The sequence below is a fragment of the Cariama cristata genome, unplaced genomic scaffold (genome assembly GCF_000690535.1).
Source record: "Cariama cristata isolate BGI_N322 unplaced genomic scaffold, ASM69053v1 scaffold11774, whole genome shotgun sequence".
Lineage (NCBI taxonomy): Eukaryota > Metazoa > Chordata > Aves > Cariamiformes > Cariamidae > Cariama > Cariama cristata.
The window spans coordinates 35,828-61,612 of NW_009614719.1; the positions used below are offsets into that span (position 1 = coordinate 35,828).

Below are 25,785 nucleotides of genomic sequence, written 5' to 3' on the forward strand. Positions count from 1 at the left end.
TCTTAATCTAATAGAAATGACTATCAGTTTTTCATATTGTGGATCGGTTTTTACAGGATGGATCATTTTTAATATACCTCTTTTCACAGTGCTTCAGTCTTGGTAACTATCGGAGAGGTGGGATTTGGCTCAAGTACAAAGAGCATTAAAATTTTTTTTTTCTTAGTTGAGATCTTTAGAAGACTGATCTGTTACTTTGGAGAAATCAAGCTGTATCTTTAAAGGATTTTTATATTCAGGTTTTTTATATTCACCCTTATTCTATCTGGGTGTCAAAAAGAGCCGTTTTCTAAACCTGTAAGCCCTATTATTTTCTTAGAATTCAAATTTATATACCAACTGCAAATTTTGTTCCTAGAAATCTCTAGAGATAATTTGCAGAATTCTTTTCTTTCCTGTGTCCAATTTTCACCTGTTTATCACCTTCCCTGTATGTCATGATGGTGGTTTGATGTAAGAATAGTTTTCAGGTTGATAAATTTATCCAGGTTAATCTCCTCTCACCTGTTAGAGATCAGGGATCTCCTGAGGGATAATAGAAGCTCTTTCAGGGATGGTTCAGAGAGGAGCCTGTTTCTGAAGTTAGCTTTTATGAATATGCACACCACAGCCTTTTGTGTCCATTGAAGATTTCCTATTATTTCTGTCTAGAAGTGATACAGCTTTATTTTTAGGTACATTAATGATATTCATTTTGAAATGTTTGCAGGTTTTTTGAGTGATTATGGTTTTATAAAACACCAAGTAAGGAACAACAACATGAAACTTCAGTTAGTTTAAAGGCGGGGGGGAGGGAACTTTAATGGCACTGAAGCTTAAGGTCCATGAAGTTTACATTAAAGTACCTTATTCTCAGTATATGGCTATCACGGAAATTTTCACCAGTGTTCCACTGGCTGACTGAAGCCAAAAGAATGTTTGAAAGCTAATATACTTCTCATAATCTGTACTTTCTGCTTACTCCTTACATTTCACAACATGGAAAATGAAAATCAATTAAGTCAGTTTATTGCTTAGTCCATTTAATTTTCAGTTCCTCTGAACTTAATGCTTGGGTTGAAAACACATTAGTAAAGTGCTTGTTTGTTCAATAACTACAATTTTCAATGCAAATTTCAAAAAATAAAAAGACTCTTTCAGATTTGTTTTTGGAAAAAGTTCTGATATACTTTAAGGCTTATATTTATTCTGTTGAGTAAGCATTAAGAAATGCGATTTCAGTTGTCTGGCAGACAAAGTTTGCAAAGTGTTCTTGGTGAGATAACTTGCTTAAATTTTTGCTCTGATAGATGCTAAGATGTAATGTGAAATTTTATCTCTGGCAGTCTCTGAATTGAAGGAATGGTGAAACTCGAATATTTGAAAGAACTGGGCTCAAAAAGATCCTTTAGTAATATTCTTGAATGAAAAATACGTTGAATGAAAATAATGAGATACAAATAAGTGTGCAGTTCATGTGGGTAATTAAATTACTTTTAAAAGTACCTAAGGTGTCTAGACTTCATTTTTCTTTTGTCGTCACAGATTTTTTTTTTTTTTAACTTACCAGGCTGCAATTCCTACTCAGTGAGAATGTTCACAGAAACGTATAAGGGAAGATGCAATGAGATATTTGATACTGATATTTCTGCTTCCCAGAAAAAGAGAGCATTTTTTCCAGGAATCTTTCTCCAGTCTCTGTTACCAATAGTTAAGGCACAAAAATAGATTCAAGTAGTCTTCTGTTAAAATAGTTGCATCTTGTATTGCAGTTATGCGCCTGTTGTAAGAATATAGAACAACATCTTACTGCAGAATATGATCACATCCCAGTGAATTTCTCCATAAAGTTCTGTAACTTTTGAGCCAGCTAAATACTTTAACTCAAGGAGTAACACCAAATACACAGCTGACTATTTTGTAGGATTAGAGATAACTTTTAAGCTCTATTATATTAAAACATCCCTCCTGTTAAAGGCAATGGTAAGTGCGGTATTCACATGGATCCAAATAATTAAATCAGAACTAGCAGAAAAAAAATATCTGTTGGCTCGGAAAATTTTTGGTGTCCTATTGGTGGCTGGCAACTTTAAAAACAACAGAGATTGTGGAGACTCTCTGAAGAAAAGCAGTAAGGGTTCTTGTTTAGGTTTTGGTAAGGTTGAGCAGCAAATGATGATTTTGAATGCTTTAATTCCTAAGCTGGGTACTTGTGTTGATTTTTATTTTAGATGTAAAGCATATTTTATACATCTACCAATGCCTAATTATATAGTAGTGTTATCTCTATTCCTTTTAAACTAAGACATTTGAACCTTTTCTGCCAAACTATTGTTATCTGCCTAGTAAGCACACAAAGCATATCATCTGGTATGTGCATAGATATTTAATTTAGATGCCTGTGACACTGAACATTCTTGTGATAAAATATTACCTATCCTATATGTACATTTAAGACTACTATATGGAGATTTTCAGAGGTGAGCAAACTTGGGATTTTGCAGTACTCTTTAATTCTACCCTTTTTTCGGAGCCCTCTGCTTGCCTGCTGCTTGTTTCTGGACTGTTACAATTGATGACAGGGTCCCTATGGATTTTACTGGTGTGGAATCGAACAGATTGCAGATCAAGTGGTGCAGAATCAGAGGATCATACCATTTTAAGTACACTGAAACCTTCCTATATCATTGACTAGAAAGCAAATACAGTGCACCTGTTGTCAGTGTGTTAAACAATGTGGGGGGGCTTGTGAAACTTGTATGCTTTTAGAATGTGCACAGTGATTGGGGGAAAAGTGGTTAGTTTTTGCCAGATGGCTGTGTTTAAAACTTTGAGTTGATTTAAAACTTTTGTGGTAAAGGAGTGCCAGTGATATTTGTTATATATCAGTGTTGGTTTTTCAGTGTTGATGTATCAGAGCAGATCTGTGGACTTCGGTGTGCTGAACTTGGCTCAGCACTGCAGAAGCAGGAGGATGCAAATTGCATTCCTGTACCTGCATCATGTTCTTATGGTGGCAGCTCCATAAAGACAGCTGTTTATGCTCTGTTCAGAGCATGAACTGAAGCACAGGCTGGCAATAGCAACAGTGCTGTTCTCTGAAAACAAACTTTTAAATTCTAATCAGAATAGGAGCAAAGTTAATGAAGGAGGCTTGGAGAATGTGCGAGATCAGTGCGCTTGGGGTTTTGTGGCCCTGTCATCTATTTAGCCAAATTTGTCTTTAAATGGACATCTGGCCTCAGACCTTTGAAGAAGTAATTTCTGCACCCTGGATATTGGCAGTAGCGTAAAATATGTTTATTGGTTTTGCGATAGGCAGAGTAAATTTCTACTACTGCTTGTAACAAACAGAGTACATCTTAAGAACTTGCCTCATTTTTTCAAAGCTAGATTGCCTTCCTGTGATAGTATGCCAAAAAGAGTAAAAGCAGGTGAGAAACCTCAACATGCACCTTTCTTAAATATAGTGTTTTCTAAAGCCTCTGAGAGAAGGAAGCGCATCGCTGCTGTCAGGGTGGATTGCAGAAGCTCTCTTTGCCTGCAGCTTCTGAATGAAAACAGAGGAAGGAATTTTTTTCCATAGAAGCACAGCACTTGCTTGTGTCCAGTGACAAGTTACAGATGTTTCAGCAGAAAGGAAATGAATGGTGGAAATAGCTACAGCTTGCTTAAACCTTGTGGTTTCATAATGATGCCTTGGTGTTTAGTTTTAAACTTTCAGTAGTGAGATTTAACATTTCTTTCTGTATACTGATTGACATTAATTTTATTCTCAATATCCACATAGGCATTTTAAACATGCCATGTTCCTAATATTGGCAGTGAATCCTGTGTAATTGAATATACAGTGTATCAAAAAGATAACTGTTGATCAAACATTTGTCACCTTACAAGGAAACTTGTATTTAAAATGACCCAGTGAGTCTAGGGGTGTTTGCTTATGCAGAGAAGTGAAGATAATTGTCTGAGCCTCTTTTAGAACAAGCTATATTTGTTCATAGCAAAATTTTTGGTGTTTGAATTGGGAAAATGAGTGTATTTCCTTTGATTTTAAAGCAGGATTATTTCTCTACTGAAATAAAAGGGCTGGTGGACTGCCACATGTAATCCAGCTGATTACGTATAGCAACTCTTGCAAGACAACTGGCTCTAACTCACCTAAAAAGACACAAGGGCTGTCAGCTGATTTCATTGATTTTATTTTTTTTTATCAAGCTTTATTTACTTATCCTCAAAACCGCACACACTTGTTCTTAAATTTTGAAGTGCTGTTATTCGCAGAAACAGAGTTTGTTACTGAAGTCAATGAAGCTAGCCAGCATAAAGTAAGTATGTATTTCTAGCACTTGCTTCACAGTGAATGTGTGAAACTTGTATCAGATAGGTCTTGAACAGTCAGGCTCTCTGTGTCTTCAGAAAGGAAGCAGAGCAGTTCTGGGTACCCAGGAATCCCAGGCACAGCTATGCAATGTTCTGGAGGCTGAATAAAACCCCAGACTAGATGCTGGAAGTCAGAAGATACAGTATTAGATTTTCCCTCGGCCCATTTAATTCCCAGTTATGCTGATGAGCTTGGATGGAAAGCAAATTCCTTTGAATGTTGGTAGTATAGTCTGTATCTTTAGAAGCTGCGAATTCTTTCTCACATGTTTTGAGAAGAAGATACGGCGCTGGTGTGTGGAGAAGCATAGCTATTGTTTAAGCAGTAGGCTGTTGATCAGTTCCTGACACACACGTTTTCATCCATGCAAGAAAAGCTCACCGAGGGTTATTGAACACAAGGATGCCACCTTGGTTCGGAAATCTCTGAGCTACCAGCTGCTGGAAGCCAGTGGGATGCACTCGGCAGAGATCACTGTGTGGTTGTCCTGTTCTTATGCTCTTCTTTAGAATCTGTTGTCAGAGACAGGCTTCCCTACTTGACGGACCCTGGCCTGACCCAGGAATATCTTACATTTTTAACATCTTTGCATAGGTGAGGCACAAGCTTAAACCCTTCACTGTTGCATTTGTATGCTTACTCTGTTTGTTGTGTTTCTAAAATCCCAGTTACTTTGTTTCTGCTTATAAAATCCTACATCACAGCATTTCTGTAAAAACTGACAAACTGAAAATTCATAATACAAGGCCTCATGTCAAAAATCATGATATTTTATGTTTTTTATTGATTATATTAATATAAGTCTTTCAAAAGTAAACAATAATAATAACAGCTATTTTTATGTTGGCATTAAAACTTAAACTTTTCTCTGTCAATTTGATTTTACAGTGATGTTAAAATGCTTAATCTCTTACAGACACTGATTACTCTTTTAAAAAAAAGATCTGAGTAACAGGATGGTATCATTATATACTGGTTAGACAAAGGAAAGGAATGTGTAGGTATTTTAAAATGTTCTAGTGTGCCAGATAGCAATACTGATGTATAGCTTTGTTAGGTAAGTGGGTCTACAAAGATTGTGCATTTCCTTTTCTTACTCATTTATGACTGAAAAAAATTGTCGAACTTTGGACTCGAAGATGAATATCTTCTATGTTAGAGAATGTGAAAACAAGTGAAAAGGGGAGGATATGATGGTGCAATTGTGCTTATAAGATACTACTTCTGTAGGCTTAGAATTTTTTTCAGGGTCATATAACTCATATAAAAACAGGATTTTTTTTTTAATAAAGATGTTAATTATATGGAATGTACATAACCATAACAATCTATATTCTATACTTACTCTGACTTAAGCAGGCTTATCTAAACTGTTATCATCTTTAAAAATTGCAGGGTAGCTGATATACAAGTCAGATACTAGTGGTATATTTTGGGAGCAATTTGATTTTTCAGTGATAGTACTTGGAAAAATATTTGGTCTTTGAGTTAAAAAGTTAAGAATGCAAGCCATTGACTGGAAATCAAGATTTGAGATGTGTTTTTCTTTGGAGTGGTTTTGGTTCTCTTGTTTAGACTGAAGTTACTTCTTTAAGGGAATTCTCTTAATATGTGATGATTATCATTATTATTATGCCAGCTGCCTGTCACCTGCTAGCCAGTGATTTCTAAACACATGAGGAATAATGGACTCCTAGCCTCTGTTCAAGCAGAAGGTCTTACTTTTCGCATCCATTCGTTTATGCTAAAATACAATTACTGGTCTTTGAAAATGTTGACAGCAGTCTTGACAGAGGATATTTTTATATGTAGTTTCTAATTGAGTAGCATAGTGTAAATCAAATTCAGACCTAAAATTAAGTGCTGCTATGTCTATGGGTTTGTTTTAAAGTTATAAAGCACTTAAACATAACAGCCTCAAATAACACTTTGTTTTTAGGTGCTCGTAATCCTCGTATCCTGCAATATGGAGGATACTTGATAACATTGGAGATGCTACATGTCTCTATAGAACATAGTTTAGTAAATACCTAAATGTTTACTTTTAGGCCTGCCTAATTCTTAACATCAGCAGAAGCTTACCTCCCTAATGACTGAGTGTCATGGTTTAACCTCAGCTGGCAACTAAGCCCCACATAGCTGCTTGCTCACTCCCCTCGCAGTGGGATGGGGGAGAGAATCAGAAGGGTAAAAGTGAGAAAACTTGTGGGTTGAGGTAATAAAGACAGTTTAATAAGTAAAGCAAAAGCCATGCACGCAAGCAAAGCAAAACAAGGAATTCATTCCCCATTTCCTATTGGTAGGCAGGTGTTCATCCATCTCCAGGAACGCAGGGCTTTGGTTACTTGGGAAGACAGATGCCATAACTCTGAACATTCCTCCTTTCCCCTTCTTCCCCCAGCTTTATATGCTGAGCATGATGTCATATGCTATGAAATACCCCTTTGGTCAGCTGGGGTCAGCTGTCTCTCCTGTGTCCCCTCCCAGCTTCTCCTGCCTCTCCAGCCTACTCACTGGTGGGATGGGGTGAGGAGCAGAAAAGGCCTTGATTCTGTGTAAGCCCTGCTCAGCAGTAACTAAAACATCGCTGAATTATCAACACTGTTTCCAGAAAAAATCCAAACATAGCCCCATACCAGCTACTATGAAGGAAACCGACTCGTCTCAGGCAAAACCAGCACACTGAGTTACATGTTTCAGGCAGGAGAGCGCCAGCTTCCAATCCCTGTTTCAGTGAGCAGGCTTCCAAGACACCAGTGTTGTATAAGCGATACTACTATTTTTAATGAATTCTTTTCATCTGACTGTATAATGGTGTGAAACTTCCATGGTGCTCTTTTGCAAAGTAATTTTCAGAATCTACTGTGAAGGATGGCAAATTGGTTTGCTAATCAAAGTCAAATTTGTGAATTAAGAAATTAAAATGACAAAATATATATAATTGTGGGTAACACTTTCACTATAAGTAGATGGGGAGGGGGAAAGATCCATTTTTTGGGTGTGTTTTGAGATTTATTTATTTTGGGGCTTCATTGCAAGGATGTAAATAATTTGGTACCCTGTATTTGCATGAGTCATCTCAAATTCAGGCATCAGCAATCGCATGTTTTCTGAATATGAATACCAAATGCACCTTGAGTTACACAACTGAAAGTACTCTGTGACCTCAAGTTCTGGATTTCTGTACTAACAGTAAAAGCTTTTTTGAAATCTGTAACATCAGTGCCTCCTATGATTGTAAATGTGAAGTCATGTGTGTGTTTCTTCATTTTCAGGGACCTACTTCAGACGTTAACCGAGGATGAACTGCATACACTGGAACGTAACCTCTGCATCTCTCAAGACGTGGATTTTCCTGTCAGAGCAGATCCTGAAGTACCCTCTGTCATTACGCCAGGCGTAACTGTGACTTTACCTGCCAAGGAGCTTTCAGCAAAAGCTGAAAACACAGAGGCTGAGCTGGCTTGTTCTATGCAGTATGATGAACAGGAGCTGGAACAGCTGAATAGGATGGTACACAGAGTCGGAGATGAAATGTCTTCCCTGCTTTCTCCTCCAAGCATCTGTCAGTCTCCAGCTCACAGACCTAGCCTAAGAAATAGTTCTAGCACAGAAGCTTCACCAACAAGACACCATCTTGATAATTTAACTGATGAAGAGGACAGAGTGTTTTTTATGGATGACCTAGATGGAGCAGGAGAAGCTCTTGCTGGGTTGGATTCAGTAAGTGATACTTTTGCTTGGGTGAATAACCCTTGCCACGATTCAAAACAGAACCTGCAATATAGAGATGCTTTACTGTATGAGAATGGCCATCAGACAGAGGAAACTTTGCTTCTAAAAGATGCTGAAAGTGACTTAAGCAATAATAACAATATTGAAGATAGCAAACAGGTGTCTGGCATTTCAGTTCAGAATTCATGCAGCTGTCTAGAAGGTCCGGACTCACAGTTATACCTCAATGGCTGGGATGCCTCTGCTGATGATGCAGAAATGGCAGAAGTGATAGCTCACAGGACAGGGGGAATGAAAATATCTGCTACTGTAATATTCAATCCTAAATCTTCCTCTAGCTCGGAATCCCCAGTCACAACTCCAGAAGCAGCTATTAGTTGTGTTCCTGGATCTGATAATCCATTAGCAAATGAGGAGGAGGATGAATCCCATAAACTCAGTATAGCTGCCACAAACTGTCTAATTAATTCCTGTGTGTGTTGTGGCAGCTGTGAAGACAGCAGGGAGGACACTGTTGAAGGTTTAAAGACTAAACATTCTGCAGGAGGTGTTGTAAATGCTTCATACACATTAGTAAAGTCTAAGGAAATGGACCACGTAGATAACTTGGACAGTTCAGTCCCTGCACAGGAAACATTAAAACCTGAAACACCCACTTTGTTAGCAGAAAGAGACTTTGGCAGACAAGAGCAAACACTGCCGATCTCCTCTAAGTGCCTGGCACATTCCTCAGGTTCACAGGTAGGAGCAGAAAATGACTCACAAGGAGAAGCAGAAAGCATCTCAAATGAGCAGAAGAAGTGGGAGAAGAGAAAACAACTATGTGAGAAAAAAATGGACAACAGTGAAGATGCTAGTAGTGAAAGGACAGCAAAGGAAGATGTAAAGTCAAGATCTAGTTCAAGGTAAGAGCATGTTGATGTTTTGGTAGTAACTTGCATGTAAATAAATTCCTATTTCCTTGTATTTTAGTGATTGGCGTATAATTAATGTTATTTTAAAGAAAACAGTGTGTTGCGGGATTAAGAAATTTTTCAATATACATTTTTTAACGCAAGTAACTTTTTATTGGATGACTTCAGCTTTTTTTTGAAAACATTTGGAGAACATCTGAATTTTAATCATGTAATGTCTCTATATCATCAAAATCAAGTATACTAATCTTACCCATTTAATGTAACACAGAGTGCATTGCTGCTAAACATTACTTGGGTCATTACCTCTGTTGTACTCTGCTGTTTTGCAGGAAAAGTGTGTCTGGCAGATCCTAAAAAGTTAGCTTCTGCATCGGTGCATGGGATTAAATTAGAATCTAAGCATATCTTACCTTAGCTTCATTTGAGAGAATGGGGTTGATCTGATCATGTTGCCTGTGGGCACGAGTGTATTTGTGAATGTCTGTGTTGAAGGAGCTTATTAGAGTGCAGAAGCAGCTTTTAAACCTATTGGACAATTTCAATCAAAGCTGATAGAAGAACAGAGGTCATGGATTAAGTTTCTACATATCTAGTTCCTTATTGTCATTAAATAAGAGGGGGAGACCGTATTAATAGTTGTGTTAAAGAAATGCTGTGCTTCAACTCAACTTTGATTAGACAATAGGGATTCTACACACATCAGTAGGAAACCAGACTTCATTTTGTTTTACTGTTCAGAGGATAACCTGTTTTGTAGTGACTAATGTCCTCAGTTTCCCTGAAGTATTAAGACTATAAAGTAGAGCCAAGAAATTAAATAGAAATTATTGTTGTTTTCTGTCTTTCTGTGACAGCTTTCTTTGTGCCTTACTGTATCAGTACTGCAGAGATCATGTGTGTGATGCAGGACCTTTGTTTTTATTCTATGTGTATAGAGTTCAGGGTAACGCAGTGGGAGTAGTTTGAGCTATGAAGCATTACCACAATATAGAGGCTACGGAAATAAACATTTATTTACTAACATACCAATTGAATTATGAAATATTTTACTGGTAGTGGAAATAGAATCAAGAGTTCTTTGCACGGGAGTTAATTCCTCTTACAGGTAGAACACAACTTAGGGTGCACAAAACTTGACTTTTGAGAAGGTAATTTTATCTATCTCATTATGCTGAGTATTTGCAGTCATAAGTTTGCAAGTATGATCACATTCGAGGCCTTACAACAGGGTTTCTGAATGGACTTCATTTTAAGAAGTAATTCACAAATCCCTTTCACATTTCATGCTTTTGCAACACTTCAAGTGGAATATTGCTTGAAAATAATTACTGTATGTTTAATTAGTGTCCTGATAAGTCATACCTTGTATACAAAACTCAGACAATTTGTCTACTAATTTTTGCCTTGGGTAGGATATTAAGTGAAATTTGTTAGAACAAATCTGCAAAATATAATAAAATTATATATGTATATTTAAAAGCTTTTTTTTCAGGCTCCATGGTTTGTGAATGTAATAACGTCTTCTCCATGTACTTGTCCAGCCTCCATTAATATTTTGTAAAAACTTTGCATGAGAATTGTCCTTTTACAGAGAGTTCTGTAGGTCCCTGTTCCTCTGTGTCCTTTTGTTTGTTCTGGACCTGGCTCTTTAACAGCTTCATTGAATGACTCCCAGCTCCTGCCTGGCTTCTTCACAACAGTTGTGATTTTGTAGACCTCACTCTCTCTTTGCCTACATGATTACTTTTTCAGGTTGGAAAAGTCACAGCCTACTTGGTCAGAAGTTGCCCATTGCTTCGATCATTCCTTTTGTTTCACTCTAAACCTTTTTCAATTATACTATTTCCTCTTAGCGATAAATGAATCAGAACTAGCTTACACAAGATATGAGCAAACCATAGATTTGCACCGTGGCATAATTATTTTCTGTTGATTTTTCCCAATAGCTTCCAATATTTGACTTTGGATTTTTTGCCAAGTGGTGAGCTGATGTTTTTTTGAAGTTGTCTGCCAAAGCCCCAAGATCCTGCTTGTGAGCTTGTGATCCTAAAAGTGTTCTCCCTGTGTTTACCAGTTGAATCTCAACTTGCCATTTTATTAGCTGTTAGTCAGACTTGTCATTATTACTCTGAATAACTCTGCACCAGTAGCAACCCTTTGGACCGCATTGCGCTCCCCATTTTTGCAGATCATATGTGAAAACAAAACCCCTGGGCTCCTAAAGAACTTCAGTGGTGACATCCTGCTCTTCTGAGAAGTGGTCATTTAACAGCTCCTCCCTATTTATGGTTAAGAATTGTTTGTCCATTTTTGGGCCCCTTCCTGTTATGCTATAGCTCCTTAGTTTTCTTAAAAGCCTTTAGTGAGGTATTTTGACAGAACCTGTTTGGAAATCCAGAGACTGCCAGCTGAATCGCCACTCTTCACAAGCTTCTTGACCCCTTCAGAGAACTCCCAAGAGGTTTCCTCTGCAGAAGCCATGTTACTTCTTCCCAGGCAGACGTTCTCATTATTGTCTACCTATTTTAGCTTTTGATATATTCTGTTAAGTTGCTTGGTACAAACATCAGGCTCACAGAACTAGAGTTGTTTGAATCCCCTTGGAGATCTTTTTATTTTTGGAGATTGCCCCCTTTAAACTCCAGGCATCAAGGAAGTTTTAAATGAGAGGTTAGTAATTCATCTGATTCATTCTTGAGTTCTCCTAAAACTCTTGGGTGAATATTTTTGAATATTTTGTTAACAAATTAGTGGGGTTTATCTGTTTTCATCATAGCGTCTTCCACAGTTACTTGGTTGTTTACATCTAATTCTCTCTATTTGTTACTGAGACTACTGTACATCCGTTCTTAATTGCCAAATATTCCATCTTTGCAGAAGTGGAGAAATAGGGATGGAGGTATTTTGTTACTAGATTGCTGCTCCTTTATTTGGAAACATTCTAATATAAGCTCGGTCAGTATATTCTGTGAGTGATGGAGATGCTGGGGATCTACTGAGGACTAGATTAAAAAGTTATATATGTGTAGATCCTTAGTTCTCTCATATATATCTCTATATATAGATTTGATTCTTGCCTCTGAATCACTAGTCATGCTATCAGAAAAGAGATAATTCAGTTACAAAACAGAACTTTATGGACCTTTTCTTACTCATGCTGCCTGGGTGGTGACTAATCACTGCTTTTCAATGGTATTTTTAAATTGGAAGTTCGCATTAGGCTTCTGCGACTGCTCCCTATTACATGCTTGTGAATGCCAATTTAACCATAGGGGAAATGTTGGAGACAGTAGATTATTTTCAGAATGATGGACCCATTAGCTAGAACAATAAGCAATCTAATATACATGGAATAGCTGCAGGGTATGCTCATTCATCAAACTGATAAATGTATTTACTTTTTAGTTACTGTAAGTCACCAACTAGGAGAAGAAAATTTTCTTTCCCTTGTCTGAATCAAGCAGCTGTCAAATGTGTGCGTTGTGACACAAACTGTTTCTTTTAGTAAATCAGTTCTTATACTATGCAATATGACATTATGGGTATAATTTCAATGTCCCGTCAGGTTTACTATAATTAATCCTTAAATCTGAAATGCCTAGTATTTCACACTTCTCTAGCTTCAATACTCAGTGGAGTTTAAAATACAGATAAAATATTCTTCTACCTAAGATCTGGGTATTGACATGCCTTTACTACTTTGGTTTTTAAGTCATAGCTGATGTTATGTATTTTTCCATTATTTGCTTGCAAGTATCTCAAAGACATAAAACACAAAGGGCACCGAGAGTCTTGGGCATCAGCATTAATGAGATGCAAATACGAGAAAAGTGCCAGCAAAGATGTAGCCAGTATCTGATCTGCTGAAGGGATAATGTGATAAGTAAAGGCAAACAAACCTGTTAAAGGAGGGAAATAATGTAAGAATAGTACAGAAGATGATAAAACTATGACAAAGCTGCATTTGGTGTTTTGGGGTTAAAAAATAAAAAGAGGCCATAAGTTAACATTCTTTTTCAACTGGAAGCAAGCTATACAGATTTTTAAAATGCTCATTCTGTCGTAATATTCTGCCTGCTTTTTCCGAGGGGAAAGAAAATTAAAGAGTGAAGATCGTGTTTATTTGGGTGTTTTGGAAATACTTGGCTTTCTGTTCTTTCCAGAGTTGGAAGAGTCCTTGTAAAACTGCTGATTCTTCTACATGTTTTATGAAGTTTGGCAGCTTGGTTCGTATTGTTGTGCAATGCTACTGTTTTCAAGTTTTAGTCTTAAATACCTGATTCTGTTGCGTGGTGGTTTATCTGCATACTGACCTTAAAACAGTGGTGATTTAAAAAAGGAGTCTTGGGCATAGTTTCTGTCCTTTCTGCTGCAGGTATATTATGTCTACTTTAAATTACACCTTTTGGGGGGGGGCATTTTCCTTGATCTATTTGGTGAGTGTATAGTTGGTGAAGCCTTTTACAGTGCACCTGAGAATTGGCAAAAGGAGCTGAAATTGGTACTGAGGAGAACTTATCTTCACACTTTCTGCAAGCTCTAGCTGTGTCCATCGGCTGTTAGATGCTGGCGCTGTTCACATTTATTTGTGGGGGCTTAGAATATTTTGCCATATGCTTTTGCAGTGTAAGGAGGAGGAATGAGGCATCCTTGGAAAAGTATGTTTTGCTGTTTGCTGATCTGTATTGCAATTCTAGAATAAGACGAATAATTTATTCTTCTCCAGTTTGGTGTTCAAGTTGGCCCATTAGTTGCAATTCTGTAGTCTAAAATTGTATATACTGTAATATATATTTCAATAGTCTATTTTGTAATATATTTTAAATTTTATTTCCTCAGCATATTAGAATGACTTTGTAAAAAGATGAACAGCTGTTTTATACAGTTGGTTTCTAATTTTGATTTTTCTGCCTGTATTTTATTTAGTTCACTCCTTAGCAACATGTGATGTGTGCACGTTTTCAGTACCACAACTTTAAGATAAGTCATTCCACCTTTGCAAATGCATGGAAAAGAAGCATTTGTATTTTTAGGATGCATTTACATTTAAAAAGACAAAAACAAACCCACACAAATTAACTTTCTAGCTTGTCTTTTAGTTTATAGCATTTTATTCTATAAGTTCTCCTTTATCAAAACTAGATTAATTGATATTGGAATGCAAATTAACTTCATTAAATGTCTTAAATTCATGCTTTCCCTATATAAGCCCATCACAGTGAGACTAAAGAAAACTGTGTGTGTCTTTACATGACAAAGTTACCTTTTGCGTAAAAATTAATGGACGGCTGTGCATGTTCACATAAAAACATGTCTGCTTAGTGTCTTGTATTGATTAGTCTTTTAACTGGCTATTCAGGAGTAAGAAAACTTTTCATCAGCAAGAAGGGAATAGTAGTTGATTGGGAACAAAATATCAGCCTTTCAACTGCAAAACTTCCCTTAAGCAATCCTTTAGTTGGCTGTTGATTGAAATTCCTCTCTTCCCCTTCTGGTATTCTGTTTCTTTTCTTTGCACAACTAGCCAAATTCAGATTCAGTATAAATTTTTTTTCAATTCCTCCTCCCCTTCTTCTTTTTAACAATTGTTAAAGTTGTCTCAAATTAAAAGTGGCAGTGTTTGACCTTGTCTGTTGAACACTGATTTTGTGCGGTATCTGATAACGTGACTGCTGTTACGAAACCTTCGCATGCAAATAAGAGGTGTTAGTGTTTTATACTAGCTTCCCTTCTACTAGGTCCATATATCAAATGCATCAACAGTGAACTGTATTAACTCTCAACGTACAGATTCCTGAAATGAGTATAGTAGGTAAAACGGAATTTTGAAAGCCATTTATTTGAGTGGATTTGGTGTAGCTGATGCATGGGGCTTTAGAGTTAGTTCTCATGTAGTGAGATGGACAAGAGAAGATCCATGCCAATTAGCTAGATAACATGGGAATGCAATTGTAACTCAAGTAATAACATTCATGAAGAAACCATCCCTTGAAACAACCAGAGGTTTGATTAAATGTAGGAGGCTGGAAACACATTCCAGTAGAAAACAGCACACAAACCAGGATAAAGGTGGCTTTCGGTTTGGTTTTTACTTAGAAAAAATGGCCAACAGCTTTAAATAAATGGCTTGTTAGTTCAGTCTGCCAGTATTCCATGAAAAGAGGCAGCCATATCACCCCATGCCACTTTGCTCTGTTGCCTCATACCTTTATTCTATATTCTTACCAGAAATGCTGAAGAACTCTGTTTTGATGAGTGTGGATGGTGGGTTTATCCCGTGCTAGAATGTAATTTTTAAAATAGCACTGTAGGCGTTTAAGACCTCACAAATTAAACAAACTTTTGCCACCTTACACAGTTTAAACAGTCCTATGAATCCCAATCCAACACGGCATTAATTTCAAATGAGCATGAGATGTGGTAAAGTTCAGGTCACCTGTGGGCTTGTGTGGGAAGAAAGAGTTAGCTGCTATCAGCTACAGAATGTGTATGTATGCGCATACCTTCTCTTCTTATAATTGTACTAATGAACATGCGCTCTGAGCTACCATCAGCTGATAACAGGAATCATGAGTTGGGAAAAGCAGGTCAATTCACCTCAGGATCTACCAGCATCTTAGAAAAGCTGAGCAAATCTTCATGCAGACACTAATGAGAAGAAAATTCTACAACAACGTATCCTGAGTCTGTGTGTACTGAGAAGGAGCGCAGTGAGTATGCCAGGAGTCTTTATTTTGTTTTGTTTTGTTTTTTTTTTTTAAAAAAAAGCTGTTTAGTATAGCACTGAGAAGGTATAAAACAGAGTTATCATTATTGGATTCCTGTTTCTTGGTACTAAATAAACACAGAATTTCTTACCTGAAGAGTTACAGCACGAATATGAACATAAAATAAACATTGTAAATAATAAATACTATTTCTGGTACAAAAATTCAATCTGTATTGGTACACGTGAGTAAGAAAAATGTTTACACATTGTAATTGTCTGAACTACACATACTTTATTACAAAAATCTAACCTCTCTGAGCATGGTTTGTGTCAAGTGTGTCCAGGCAGTTTACATTGCCAAAGGATGACTGACCAGATGGATATCTAATCCTGAAATCAGTGGATGGCTCAGCATGGCCAGGTTTATGCACCAAGTAAAAGGCGAAATAGTGGAAAATGAAGGCATTTGTGAAGCAGGTTAGAATGCCAAAGAGTGTTAAGACAAGGCTTAAAAAGAGAAGAGGTAGTGGAGCTGATGAGAAGAAGTTATGCTGATAGTGACTGGTTAGAGGTGAGAGAGGATTCAAATGACAGGAAAAGTACAGAGAAGAGGTATGAGCCGAGGTTTGTAAGCTGGTCAGAGAACATCTTTGAAGATGAAAATAAAGATAGCATTGAGATTGTTGATAATGTAAGCTGGTTGTGTGCCATTATATTCAGAGGTTACTTATCAGGTTTACTTACCATCAAGGTCCAGCACTTTGTGCTGCCTTTATCATTTTGCCTTCTGGCTTGGACTGTCCACTCCACAAAGTTAGCTCAGGATAGAAAGTGATTTTGTGACTTGGGACAATGTTGACAATAAATAATATCTGCTCTTAATAGAGAGATGGTACTTAGGGTGGTGGTTTGTTTGGTTTACGTTTTATCCTAGAGTGTCTAACTCCCCCAAAAAGTATGAGAACTGAGTTTGTGGGAAAAGCATTAGCCCTTTGGATTGTGCGTGAGCTGAAAACCTCAAATCAAACAAAAAAAAATCTAAAAGACCAGAACCTAAGAAAATTGAATTGAAGTTCTTAAATAGTTTCATAATTTTTTTCAAGTACTATTGGTAACTGAGATATTTTGACTGGATTTCAAATATATCAGGCTGAACTTCACAGAAAGCACTGAAGGACAGCAAACCTGACATCTTTCAGAAAAATCGTTACTATCTAAATCAGCTGACAGGATTGCTACCCTGGAAAAATCTAGAAATGGCGGGGAGGTGAGAGAGAATAAAAGAAGGTGCTGAGTTTGCTAGTTTTTCTTGTTTCCTGGTTCTGCTGTTCAAAGATTACTTTAGTCTGAACAATACATTTCATCTTTGCAAGACAGCTTCTCCTGCTCAATCATGCTGTGAAATCACATGCTAATGTTTTTTTAATATCATTTAGCTGCCATAAAACAGATAGTAAAAGTACATTTTAGTAGCATGACCATATTGTAAGATTGGATGGGTAAAGGTGATGAGCTATAAAAGAGCAAGCCTTTGTTTAAATGCATATATCTCATCTTAATGAGCAGAATTAGCAAGGGAAATTACATAAAATGAATGAAAGTTAAATAGATTTTTGTTCAAGTCTGATAAAATTATTTTCCAGTTGTGATGGTGCTCCTTTCAACTAAAGCATAGTACACTTGGGATTTATTTTCAAATAGGCAATCAGAAATGAGGAACATGAAGGGCTACATTTTCCAAGTGATTAGTGGGAGGTATGCAAACAAATCCTATTATTTCTTAGTGGGATTAGAGCACATACCTTCCGTACACTGCTTTGAAGAATTCCCCTTAAGCATTCTTCCAGACTTATATCTGCAAAAATAACTACAATAGTAAATTTGGTAGAATAAAATAATTTGGAATGTAGCTGACTTGAATATGTACCCTACATATACCTACAAATCAAAAGAGCGTAACAAAATCTGCTAGTAATTGTGGAGAAGTAAGACAAAATAATCCTGACCTATATAACTGCATCTCTTTTAACTAAAGATATTTCCTAGGTTTCTGTCTGCATTGTCCAAAGATTTCTGTTGACTGAACGTTTGAGTTCAGCAGGCTCGAATGATTCTTCTGCACTGCCTAGAGCCAATACAGCTTTGATACCTCTGCTCAAGATCACATATTTTCTTATCTAGTATAATTTTTTTTTCAGCTTCTGGGATTTCCAGTAGCTGAGCAGTAAATTGTTACTGAAACAAAAAATTGGTCTTTCTAAGATGGTTTTGTAGTGCTTATGAAACTTTTTTAATCTTCTAATCCTCATTTATGTTGATAATATGATGTAAGACCTAAAATGATGTGTTATTTAAAGGCTTTTCATTAGCCTAGGGATGCCAAAGACAAGTTGTGTACCATTCATTTAAATTATTCATACCCTTTTACTTAGTAGCTGGTGGATTTCCTCTAATGAAGTGTCAGTGGTTTGCCATGGGGTTGCTCCTTCTTGCTCATCTGTTGGTTTAAAGCACAAGATTTGAGATACATATATGGCAGTTACAGGGACTGAGCGAATTTAGGGGTCGGGGTAGATGTATTGTCTTCACCTCCTTCACTGAAGAGTCAGCTTTCTGCTTTCTCACAGACTTTTTCCTTCCCATTGGAAGGAAACAGATCAGACTTGTCACAGTATTTCAGAAATTCTTGAAGCTTATTGTTTAGGGTGTCTTGGCCTGAAACACACAGTGACTTTAGGAACTTTGAATTTTGTTATGTCTTTATTATAATGTTAAACCACACTTAGCAGCATGGGCATGCTATTCCCTCTGTATCGTATGAAAATGTAAGATCCTCAGTTCTTTCCTGAATGTTTTAACTGTATGGCATGAATTAAATTGAAGATTTTTATAAGATCTGTTCCCACTGACTTTGCCAAATTGTCTGTCCTTTTGGGAAGAAAACTGAATAGGTTTGTATCATTTTCTGAAGAGCAAAAATACAACTGCCAGTTTACTCTTATTTCTGTATAAACCATGACAAGCCGTGAGTTATCACAGTGCTCTGTTTTTTACCTTTGTTCGCTTCAGCAGTTCATTTTGTTTCCGTATGTTTTTTCAGTTCTCAGGATGGCTTACGTGATTCCCCCCTCAGCTCCATCTCCAGCAGTGACTATGAGAGTGTTTCTGTCACTACATGTAGTCTCTCCAGCATATACGCTCTGAGGTAATAACATCACTTCGCAGTCAGATTTGACAAATGGTATTTGGGTTATGCTTGGTTAAAAATTTTCATTGAATTAACAATCAAGTGACAGCAACACTTCTGAGTATTCTCCCTTTTGAACAGCAGGTGCTTTTTTTTTCCCCTAGCAGTTTTCTTAACTGCCGTGGCAATTGTGAGGCAACTATTTACAGAAAAGTTTTAATGCATACAGCAATGAATTATGTATGTCCATGATCTCCCTTTTATTTGTCCATATAGCATTTCTTAAGAGAAACTTCAGGTTTTAGCTTGAAAAGTACCAAATGTTTGTCTCAGCTAGGTCTTGGCTTTCTAGAAAAGATGTTTTTTCCATTTTGTTTCGCCTAGTAAAATGAGACGAGGGGAGCATTCCATTTAACAATAATTTAACTTCCACAGCGGTGTTGGCCAAAATTGGGAAGAATACTAGTTTATATTCTCATCTTTTGAAACTGCATGAGAGTTTTAACTTCAATTAGTTTTGTTCAGAGCACTTGATGAGAATCATAGAGGAATAAAATTTAAGGCAGAAAATGTAACTAAAGCAGAAATATGAGTTCTTTCCTTTTTTCAGTGTTTACATAACATACATGTATGTCATGTATTGTGTACACTGTATGCAATAACATTTCTATTCTGGTACAGGCAGATTGAAATACCGCTATTTCAGTTGAAGTAGATCTTCTCTCACTGCTTCTTGTCCTCCCTTTTTCATAGAATCAGAGAATCATTATGGTTGGAAGAGACCTCAAAGATCATTAAGTCCAACCATATACCCAATGCCACCATGCCGGCTAAACCCACTAAACCATGTCTCGAAGTGTCACGTCTGAATGTTTTTTGGACACCTCCAGGGATGGTGAGTCCACCACCTCCCTGGGGAGCCCGTTCCAATGCCTAACGACTCTTACAGTGAAGAAGTTCTTCCTGATATCTAACCTGAACATCTGTATCTCTACCCTGTACTTCATTTGAATTTCAAGAATTCCAAATTTTGTCTAGGTTTGGGGATAGAAAGAGAGGGTAAGATATCTTTTCTAATAGTGATAGAGGAAGTAGTATATATGATTTTTATTTTTTTTTTTAGTATATGCCCATCTTTATGCTCAATTTTTTTGGAGTTTCGTATTTTTAAAATATGGGCAGAAAGGTGCAACTAAAGCTGTTTTTCATGGTTTTAATTTTGAAATACATTTCTTTTCAACTGTTCTTCAAACAAAACCTAATTTACCTGCATGCAACAGTTGCCCTCTTCATCTAGAAATACTGTATACATCAAAGACTCTTTCACACAGGGATGTCTGAAGGAACAATAGAAGTAACCTCAGTTATTCTTCAGGAATAACTGGAGCAGTGAGAATAAGTCTTCATTAGGTGCACCACCTCTTTTCAAGGCCTTGCTGTACTGCCTTTGTATGTTAGTACTGTAGTCGCCAGTGTATTGGTGCTTAGGTAAATTAGAGCTCTCTTTTCCCCATTTTAAAAAAAATTTTCTTTTGCTTGAAGTTTGATTTTTGAGGCATTATTTGTACATGTGTATTTGTTCTCTTGTCCGCTGAACTATAGGGTTTTATCATCCCTGGATGTCATGCAAGAAATCTAAGTTGCCTGTTTTTCTGTATCTGATTGACATTACTAGGGATCTCGCTATTGTCATTCATGGTCCAATAGAAAAGGAATAGCTAAGTGCCCACTCAACTATACTGATACTAATTTCCCCTTTTGAAATGCTTAGTTTAAAAAAAGTTTAAACTCCTTTTAATAACTTAATAAAATCAAAGGAGAAAAAAAGCTCAGAAGTCTGACTGCTTCATGGTAATATGTTCCTAGATCTATGTGCATAGAAATATAATATTCAGTATATCTATTTGTATTATATTTTAGAATATTTTCTTTTTAAGGACCTCCCCTGTTCTCTTATCTTGTATTACCTAAAGAGGTTTATTTGGCTATTAAACAACTTCTCTAAAGTTGTATCATTTGTTTACTACAAGAAGCATGTTCTTTGCAAAGACAATCTCTACAAATTCTTTTCTGAAATAGCTAAATTCTCCCTGATGTCATGTGCATATCCAAAATAATACCTAAATTGGTTTTTTAATTGTTTCTTTTTTCTTCTGAAATACTCTGTTTTAAGGTATTTAATATCTTGCTGTTTTCACTTAACTAGAAATTTAAATGTAACACTTGCAATTTTATCTGAAAAATAATTAGCTAAACATAGAGTTCTTGACATGCATTTATTTGGCCTTTCAACCTCTTGTGAATCAAACAATTCCTTTGTGCTGTTAAATAATCAATACTGAGGCTGACAGTCACCTTGTCAGATTGCAGCATGTTTTGGAAATACCCAAGTGCCTTCAAACAATTTGGCTCTGGTAGCAAAACCAGCTTAGCCAGTGTAGTAGAGTGTTGAATGAACTACTAGTGTCTTAAATAGCAGAGAGTGAATGGGTTTGAAACAATGAAGTATTGTGTCTATGGAATTCTATATATGTAGACATTTATTGTTTTCCAAATGGAGAACCAGGGAGAAAAGTCCCACTTGGATCCCAGAGCAGTGTTCAACCTGTGGGTCATTGTTTGCCGTTTTGGTTTTTATTGGAAGGAGAAAGCTGTTAGGACTGTAGGAACCATTTGGGACCTGTTAAAGGAGGCTGCTTCAAATCAGCCTGTGATTTACTGCCTTGGACTTTTTCCATCATCAACCAGTGCTGTGTAATTTTTTGAGTTCTATTCATCCCACCTAATTTTAGGCACCCAACTGATATACCTAAATTAAGAGTTTCGTTGATGAAGATTCCCTGTTCAGTCGATGGAGAAAAGCAGAAACCTCGGTTAAGCGTGTAATTTGTTGAAATGCATCTGGGCCAAAGATTTTCAGTCTTAAATGAGAACTGTGGTTGCATACTTTGATTACTGACTGTGCTCACACAGTAATTTGAAAAACATTTTAAAACCTTGCTTGAGGTTTCTAGAGCACAAATTGGAAAAAAAAAAAAAAGGTACAGAGGGCTTTTCAAATGATTTTGCTAAGGAAAGGTTGATTATCTCATTGGTACCTGATCTGTGTAGAAGGTTCCTCCTTCTAGTCTCAGAGATCTCATGGTTAAGAGGTTAAACGTTCAGCCCAGTTCGGAAGATGATTTTTTGCAAAATGTTTATTAAGCAGTATGCAGACTTGAGGTGCCCGTATCAGTAGTCAGCTTTCTCAGCAAAGAATAAAGGTATTCCATGTATTTCAAAAGTTTCAGAGAAACTGTGGTTTTATGCAGATTCAAAAGAGTATGCAGCAAGTTTTTTGTTACATCACTGTGACTGTAGAATAATACTGCTGATTTGAGTGAAATTGAGATGTTTGTAACTACAGCAGGTCCATTGTTTATATTAGCTCCAGGAAACAATGCATCCAGTTTTCCATTTTTAATGGTTTCTTTTCATAAATGTAATTTTTAGAACAATTTTTAATAGAACTATAACTTGTAAGTTATTATTAACAATTGTAAATAAGCAGCTAATAAAACAGGCTGCTGGAATCTTGTGCATTTCAGTGTTGGAAGTAGTAAAGTCAACAGTTTTTAAAAATAAACTGCAGGAATTTGTCAGCTTCCAACATGCATTTGAATTATTGGGCAAGATCCTGATATAGCCACTAATTTGTGTGGAAACCTAAGTGAAGGCTAATCAAATGCTAACAGAATAAGATGACTCAGTATGCTTAAAGCCAAGAATGAACCTAAGTTCTTTGACAGACTGGAGCTAGACAATGGCAAGAAAAGTATTATTTTGGGAATGATGAGGAAAAATAAATGAGACAACAGAAGAACAAGGTAGTTAAAACTAGTTGATTTCAAGCCTCATTGGAGTCTTTGGTGTAAGACAGTGTAAGGGAGGAAGAAATACCAATGAATCTGTATTCAAGCATTTGCCTGCCTAGAGTACATGGTAAAGCCTACTTCTTCATTTTAAGGTTATGAGAAGCCGATAAACGACAACTTGAAATACAAATGACAATGTCTAAAACTAACCTTAATGATAGAATAGATGCCTTCCCTGGTCAGCAGTCACTTCTTTTTTTAGGTATGTCATTGTGGCTTAAATATTGGTGTTTTGTGGTATATTTTTCTACAGTTTTAGGCATTTACAAAAATTGGTGGTGAAGTTTTAGCCTGTTATATACAGTTTGTAAAAGGAGGTATCTGCAGTGTATTGTGACTCAAGTCTATGCCAAAACAGCAAGACTGCCATCAACTAGAGTGGGATATTTATCTATTTCTGTTAGAATATCTGTATTTGCATACCTGTGGGCAGAGCCCGAGGTCATTGACTTGCTGGATATAGTTCAAGGATATTGCTTACTTTATTGCGTATTTTGAGTAGATCCCTGTTAGTATAAACACACACATCAAACAAGGCAGGGAAGGTTATCTTAGTATATATATGAGATGAAGTTTTTATTACCTGCTTCAGAAGTAGAGGGTGTTTTGCAGGAGACTGTTTGAAGCTACCTTGCCAGTCAGTTCATAAAATCATAGAACAGCCCAGGTTGGAAGGGACCTCAAAAGATCATCTGGCTCAACTTGTCGTGGTTGCCACATGGGGAGGACAAGGGGCAACAGGTGCAAGTTACACCAGGAGAGATTTCATCTTGATATAAAACCTCCAGGGATGGGGACTCTGCCATGTCCTTGAGGAGGTTGTTCCAGTGATTGATTGTTCTCGGTGTAAAAAATTTCTTTCTTATATCAAGATGAAACCTCTCCTGGTGCAACTTGTACCTGTTGCCCCTTGCCCTCTACATGTGGCTCCTTGTGAAGAGAGCCTCCGTCCTCTTTTAGCCACTCTTTTTATACTGGAAGACTGTGATGAGGGTCCCACCTGAGCCTTCATTTCTCCAGGGAGAAAAGACCTAACTCCTTCAGTCTCTCTGAAGAGCTTCTCCATCATCTTCATGGTCCTCCTGTGGACCCTTTCCAGTTTGTGTCTCCTCTTCAATCATGGAGACCAGAACTGGACACAGTAGTACTCCAGCTGTGGCCTGACAAGTGCTTGGTAGGTTGGGATGAGCACATCTCTATCTCTGCTAGTAATGTCCCTGCGGATTCAGCCCAGGATCTGATTTGCCTTCGCTGCTGCAGCGATGCACTGCTGACTCTTGTTCAGCTGGTTGTCCACCAAGTCTCCTTCAGCAAGGCTGCTCCCCAGCCACACAGATCCCAACCTGTACCTGGCTCTTTGGTTGTGTTGTCCCAGCTGCAGGACCTTGCACTTGTCTCTGTTAAAACTCCATATTGTTCTTGCTACCTCACTCTTCCAGCCTGTCCAGGTCTCTCTGTAAGATGGCCTTCCCTTCGGACGTGTCCACCTCACCACCCAGTTTGGTCTCATCAGCAAACTTGGTGATGGTGCTCTCAATCCCATCGTCCAGATCATTTAAGAAGGTGTTGAACAGTGAAGCCCGGTATCAATCCCTGGGGGTCCCCCACTTGTGACAGCCTGCCAGCCTGAGTAAAAGCCATTGATCAGCACCCTCTGAGTGCAGCCTGTGAGCCAGTTTCCTGCCCATCTCACAGACCAAGTGAAGTTGTTGTGGGTGGAAGGTTTCTTACAAAACCAGGTTTTATGCCATGCTTTTTCATCAGTAGAACTTGGTGCCTCGAAGAAGATGCAAGAAGGAAAAATAACTTGGTCATTCACCAGGACTGTAAATTATACTAGGAGAATTTAATTCTTTCATCTTATGGTCCAGAGCTATGCTATCAAAGCTACAGCACAAATCACATGCCCACAAGTTTTAATAAAGAGATCACAACTGCTCCGGGGATCTTGTAGACGATGGTGTGGAGGACAACAAATACATTAACAATGTATTTTAACTGATGTGTCACAGTCTACCTGATCAGCTGTGTCTCCAAATCTCCTGTCTTGCAGTTTTACCATTGTTGACCTGGTCAGGTTATATTTGTTTGAGCTATGCAAAATGACGGATTAATTCTGCATTAATATTTGGTATTGTAATTTTTGTTTTGATCAATGCATTACTGTAGATTTTGTTTCCTCTTTTTTTCCTGTAGAGCTCTTTATGGAAAGACTGCTTATAACCAGAAAAAGGCTGGTGGTAATGGCTTTACATGTTCTGTACTGGAATCATGGAAATAAAGAGCTCAGTGAGAAGAGTTGTGGGAAGAGAAAGGGGTTTATACCTTGAGCAAATCAGAGTGACTTCTAGAATAGATGCTATTCCTGCCTAACAATTTTGAACTGCAGACTGTCTGTATGTTTTAGGTGCTGCGAGTGTGTGGTGTTTTGCATAGCTCTGTCACTCAAGCAGTGTGAGGGCAATTAATATGCATATTAATACACTCAGAAGCAGGCTGCTGTGTACAGTCTTCTTGCTTTGCTGCTAAATCCCTTGCCCCAACAACCAGCTGAGCAGTACCAGCAAAACAAAAAGGTCAGCGTTGATGAGGTCTGTCAGCTTTTGCTTATGATTTTAGTCAGAGACACATGTGACTGAAGCAGATGTCTCTAGTTTTTCACCACCAGGTTTCTTCTTGATGTGTTTCATGCCTATCTTGTTCTTCACCCTGCAAGACAAAAAAATCAAATCTCCAAATGGTGCAGCACTTTCTAAGCTATAGTGTTCCCTTTTAGGAAATTCAGCAAGGTATTTTGGGATATATTATATGCATATCTTTGTCTTCAGTAACAAGTAACTGATGCAGATTTTGTTTTCTCAAAGAATAACCCAGGTGGCTTGTGTGAACTACTTGTTAATGAGTGCTTGTTACAGTGGGAACGTGAAAATTCAAAAAACCTCCAATAACTGGTCTTTCCC

General features: G+C 37.4%; 1 protein-coding gene across 3 annotated transcripts in view; it reads left to right on the forward strand.

Moving 5' to 3' along the window:
- Positions 1 to 25,785, forward strand: part of ZFYVE28 (zinc finger, FYVE domain containing 28) — an 82,715-nt gene that overhangs the window by 29,722 nt on the left and 27,208 nt on the right. The window contains exons 7-8 of one of the 3 annotated variants that reach the window (XM_009699537.1): positions 7,639 to 9,003; positions 18,825 to 18,929. In XM_009699537.1, the coding sequence (XP_009697839.1) occupies positions 7,639 to 9,003; positions 18,825 to 18,929 (1,470 nt within the window). Of the gene's footprint in view, positions 1 to 7,638; positions 9,004 to 10,120; positions 10,138 to 18,824; positions 18,930 to 25,785 lie in introns of all 3 variants that reach the window. The other 2 variants (XM_009699539.1, XM_009699538.1) reach the window with 2 other exon arrangements.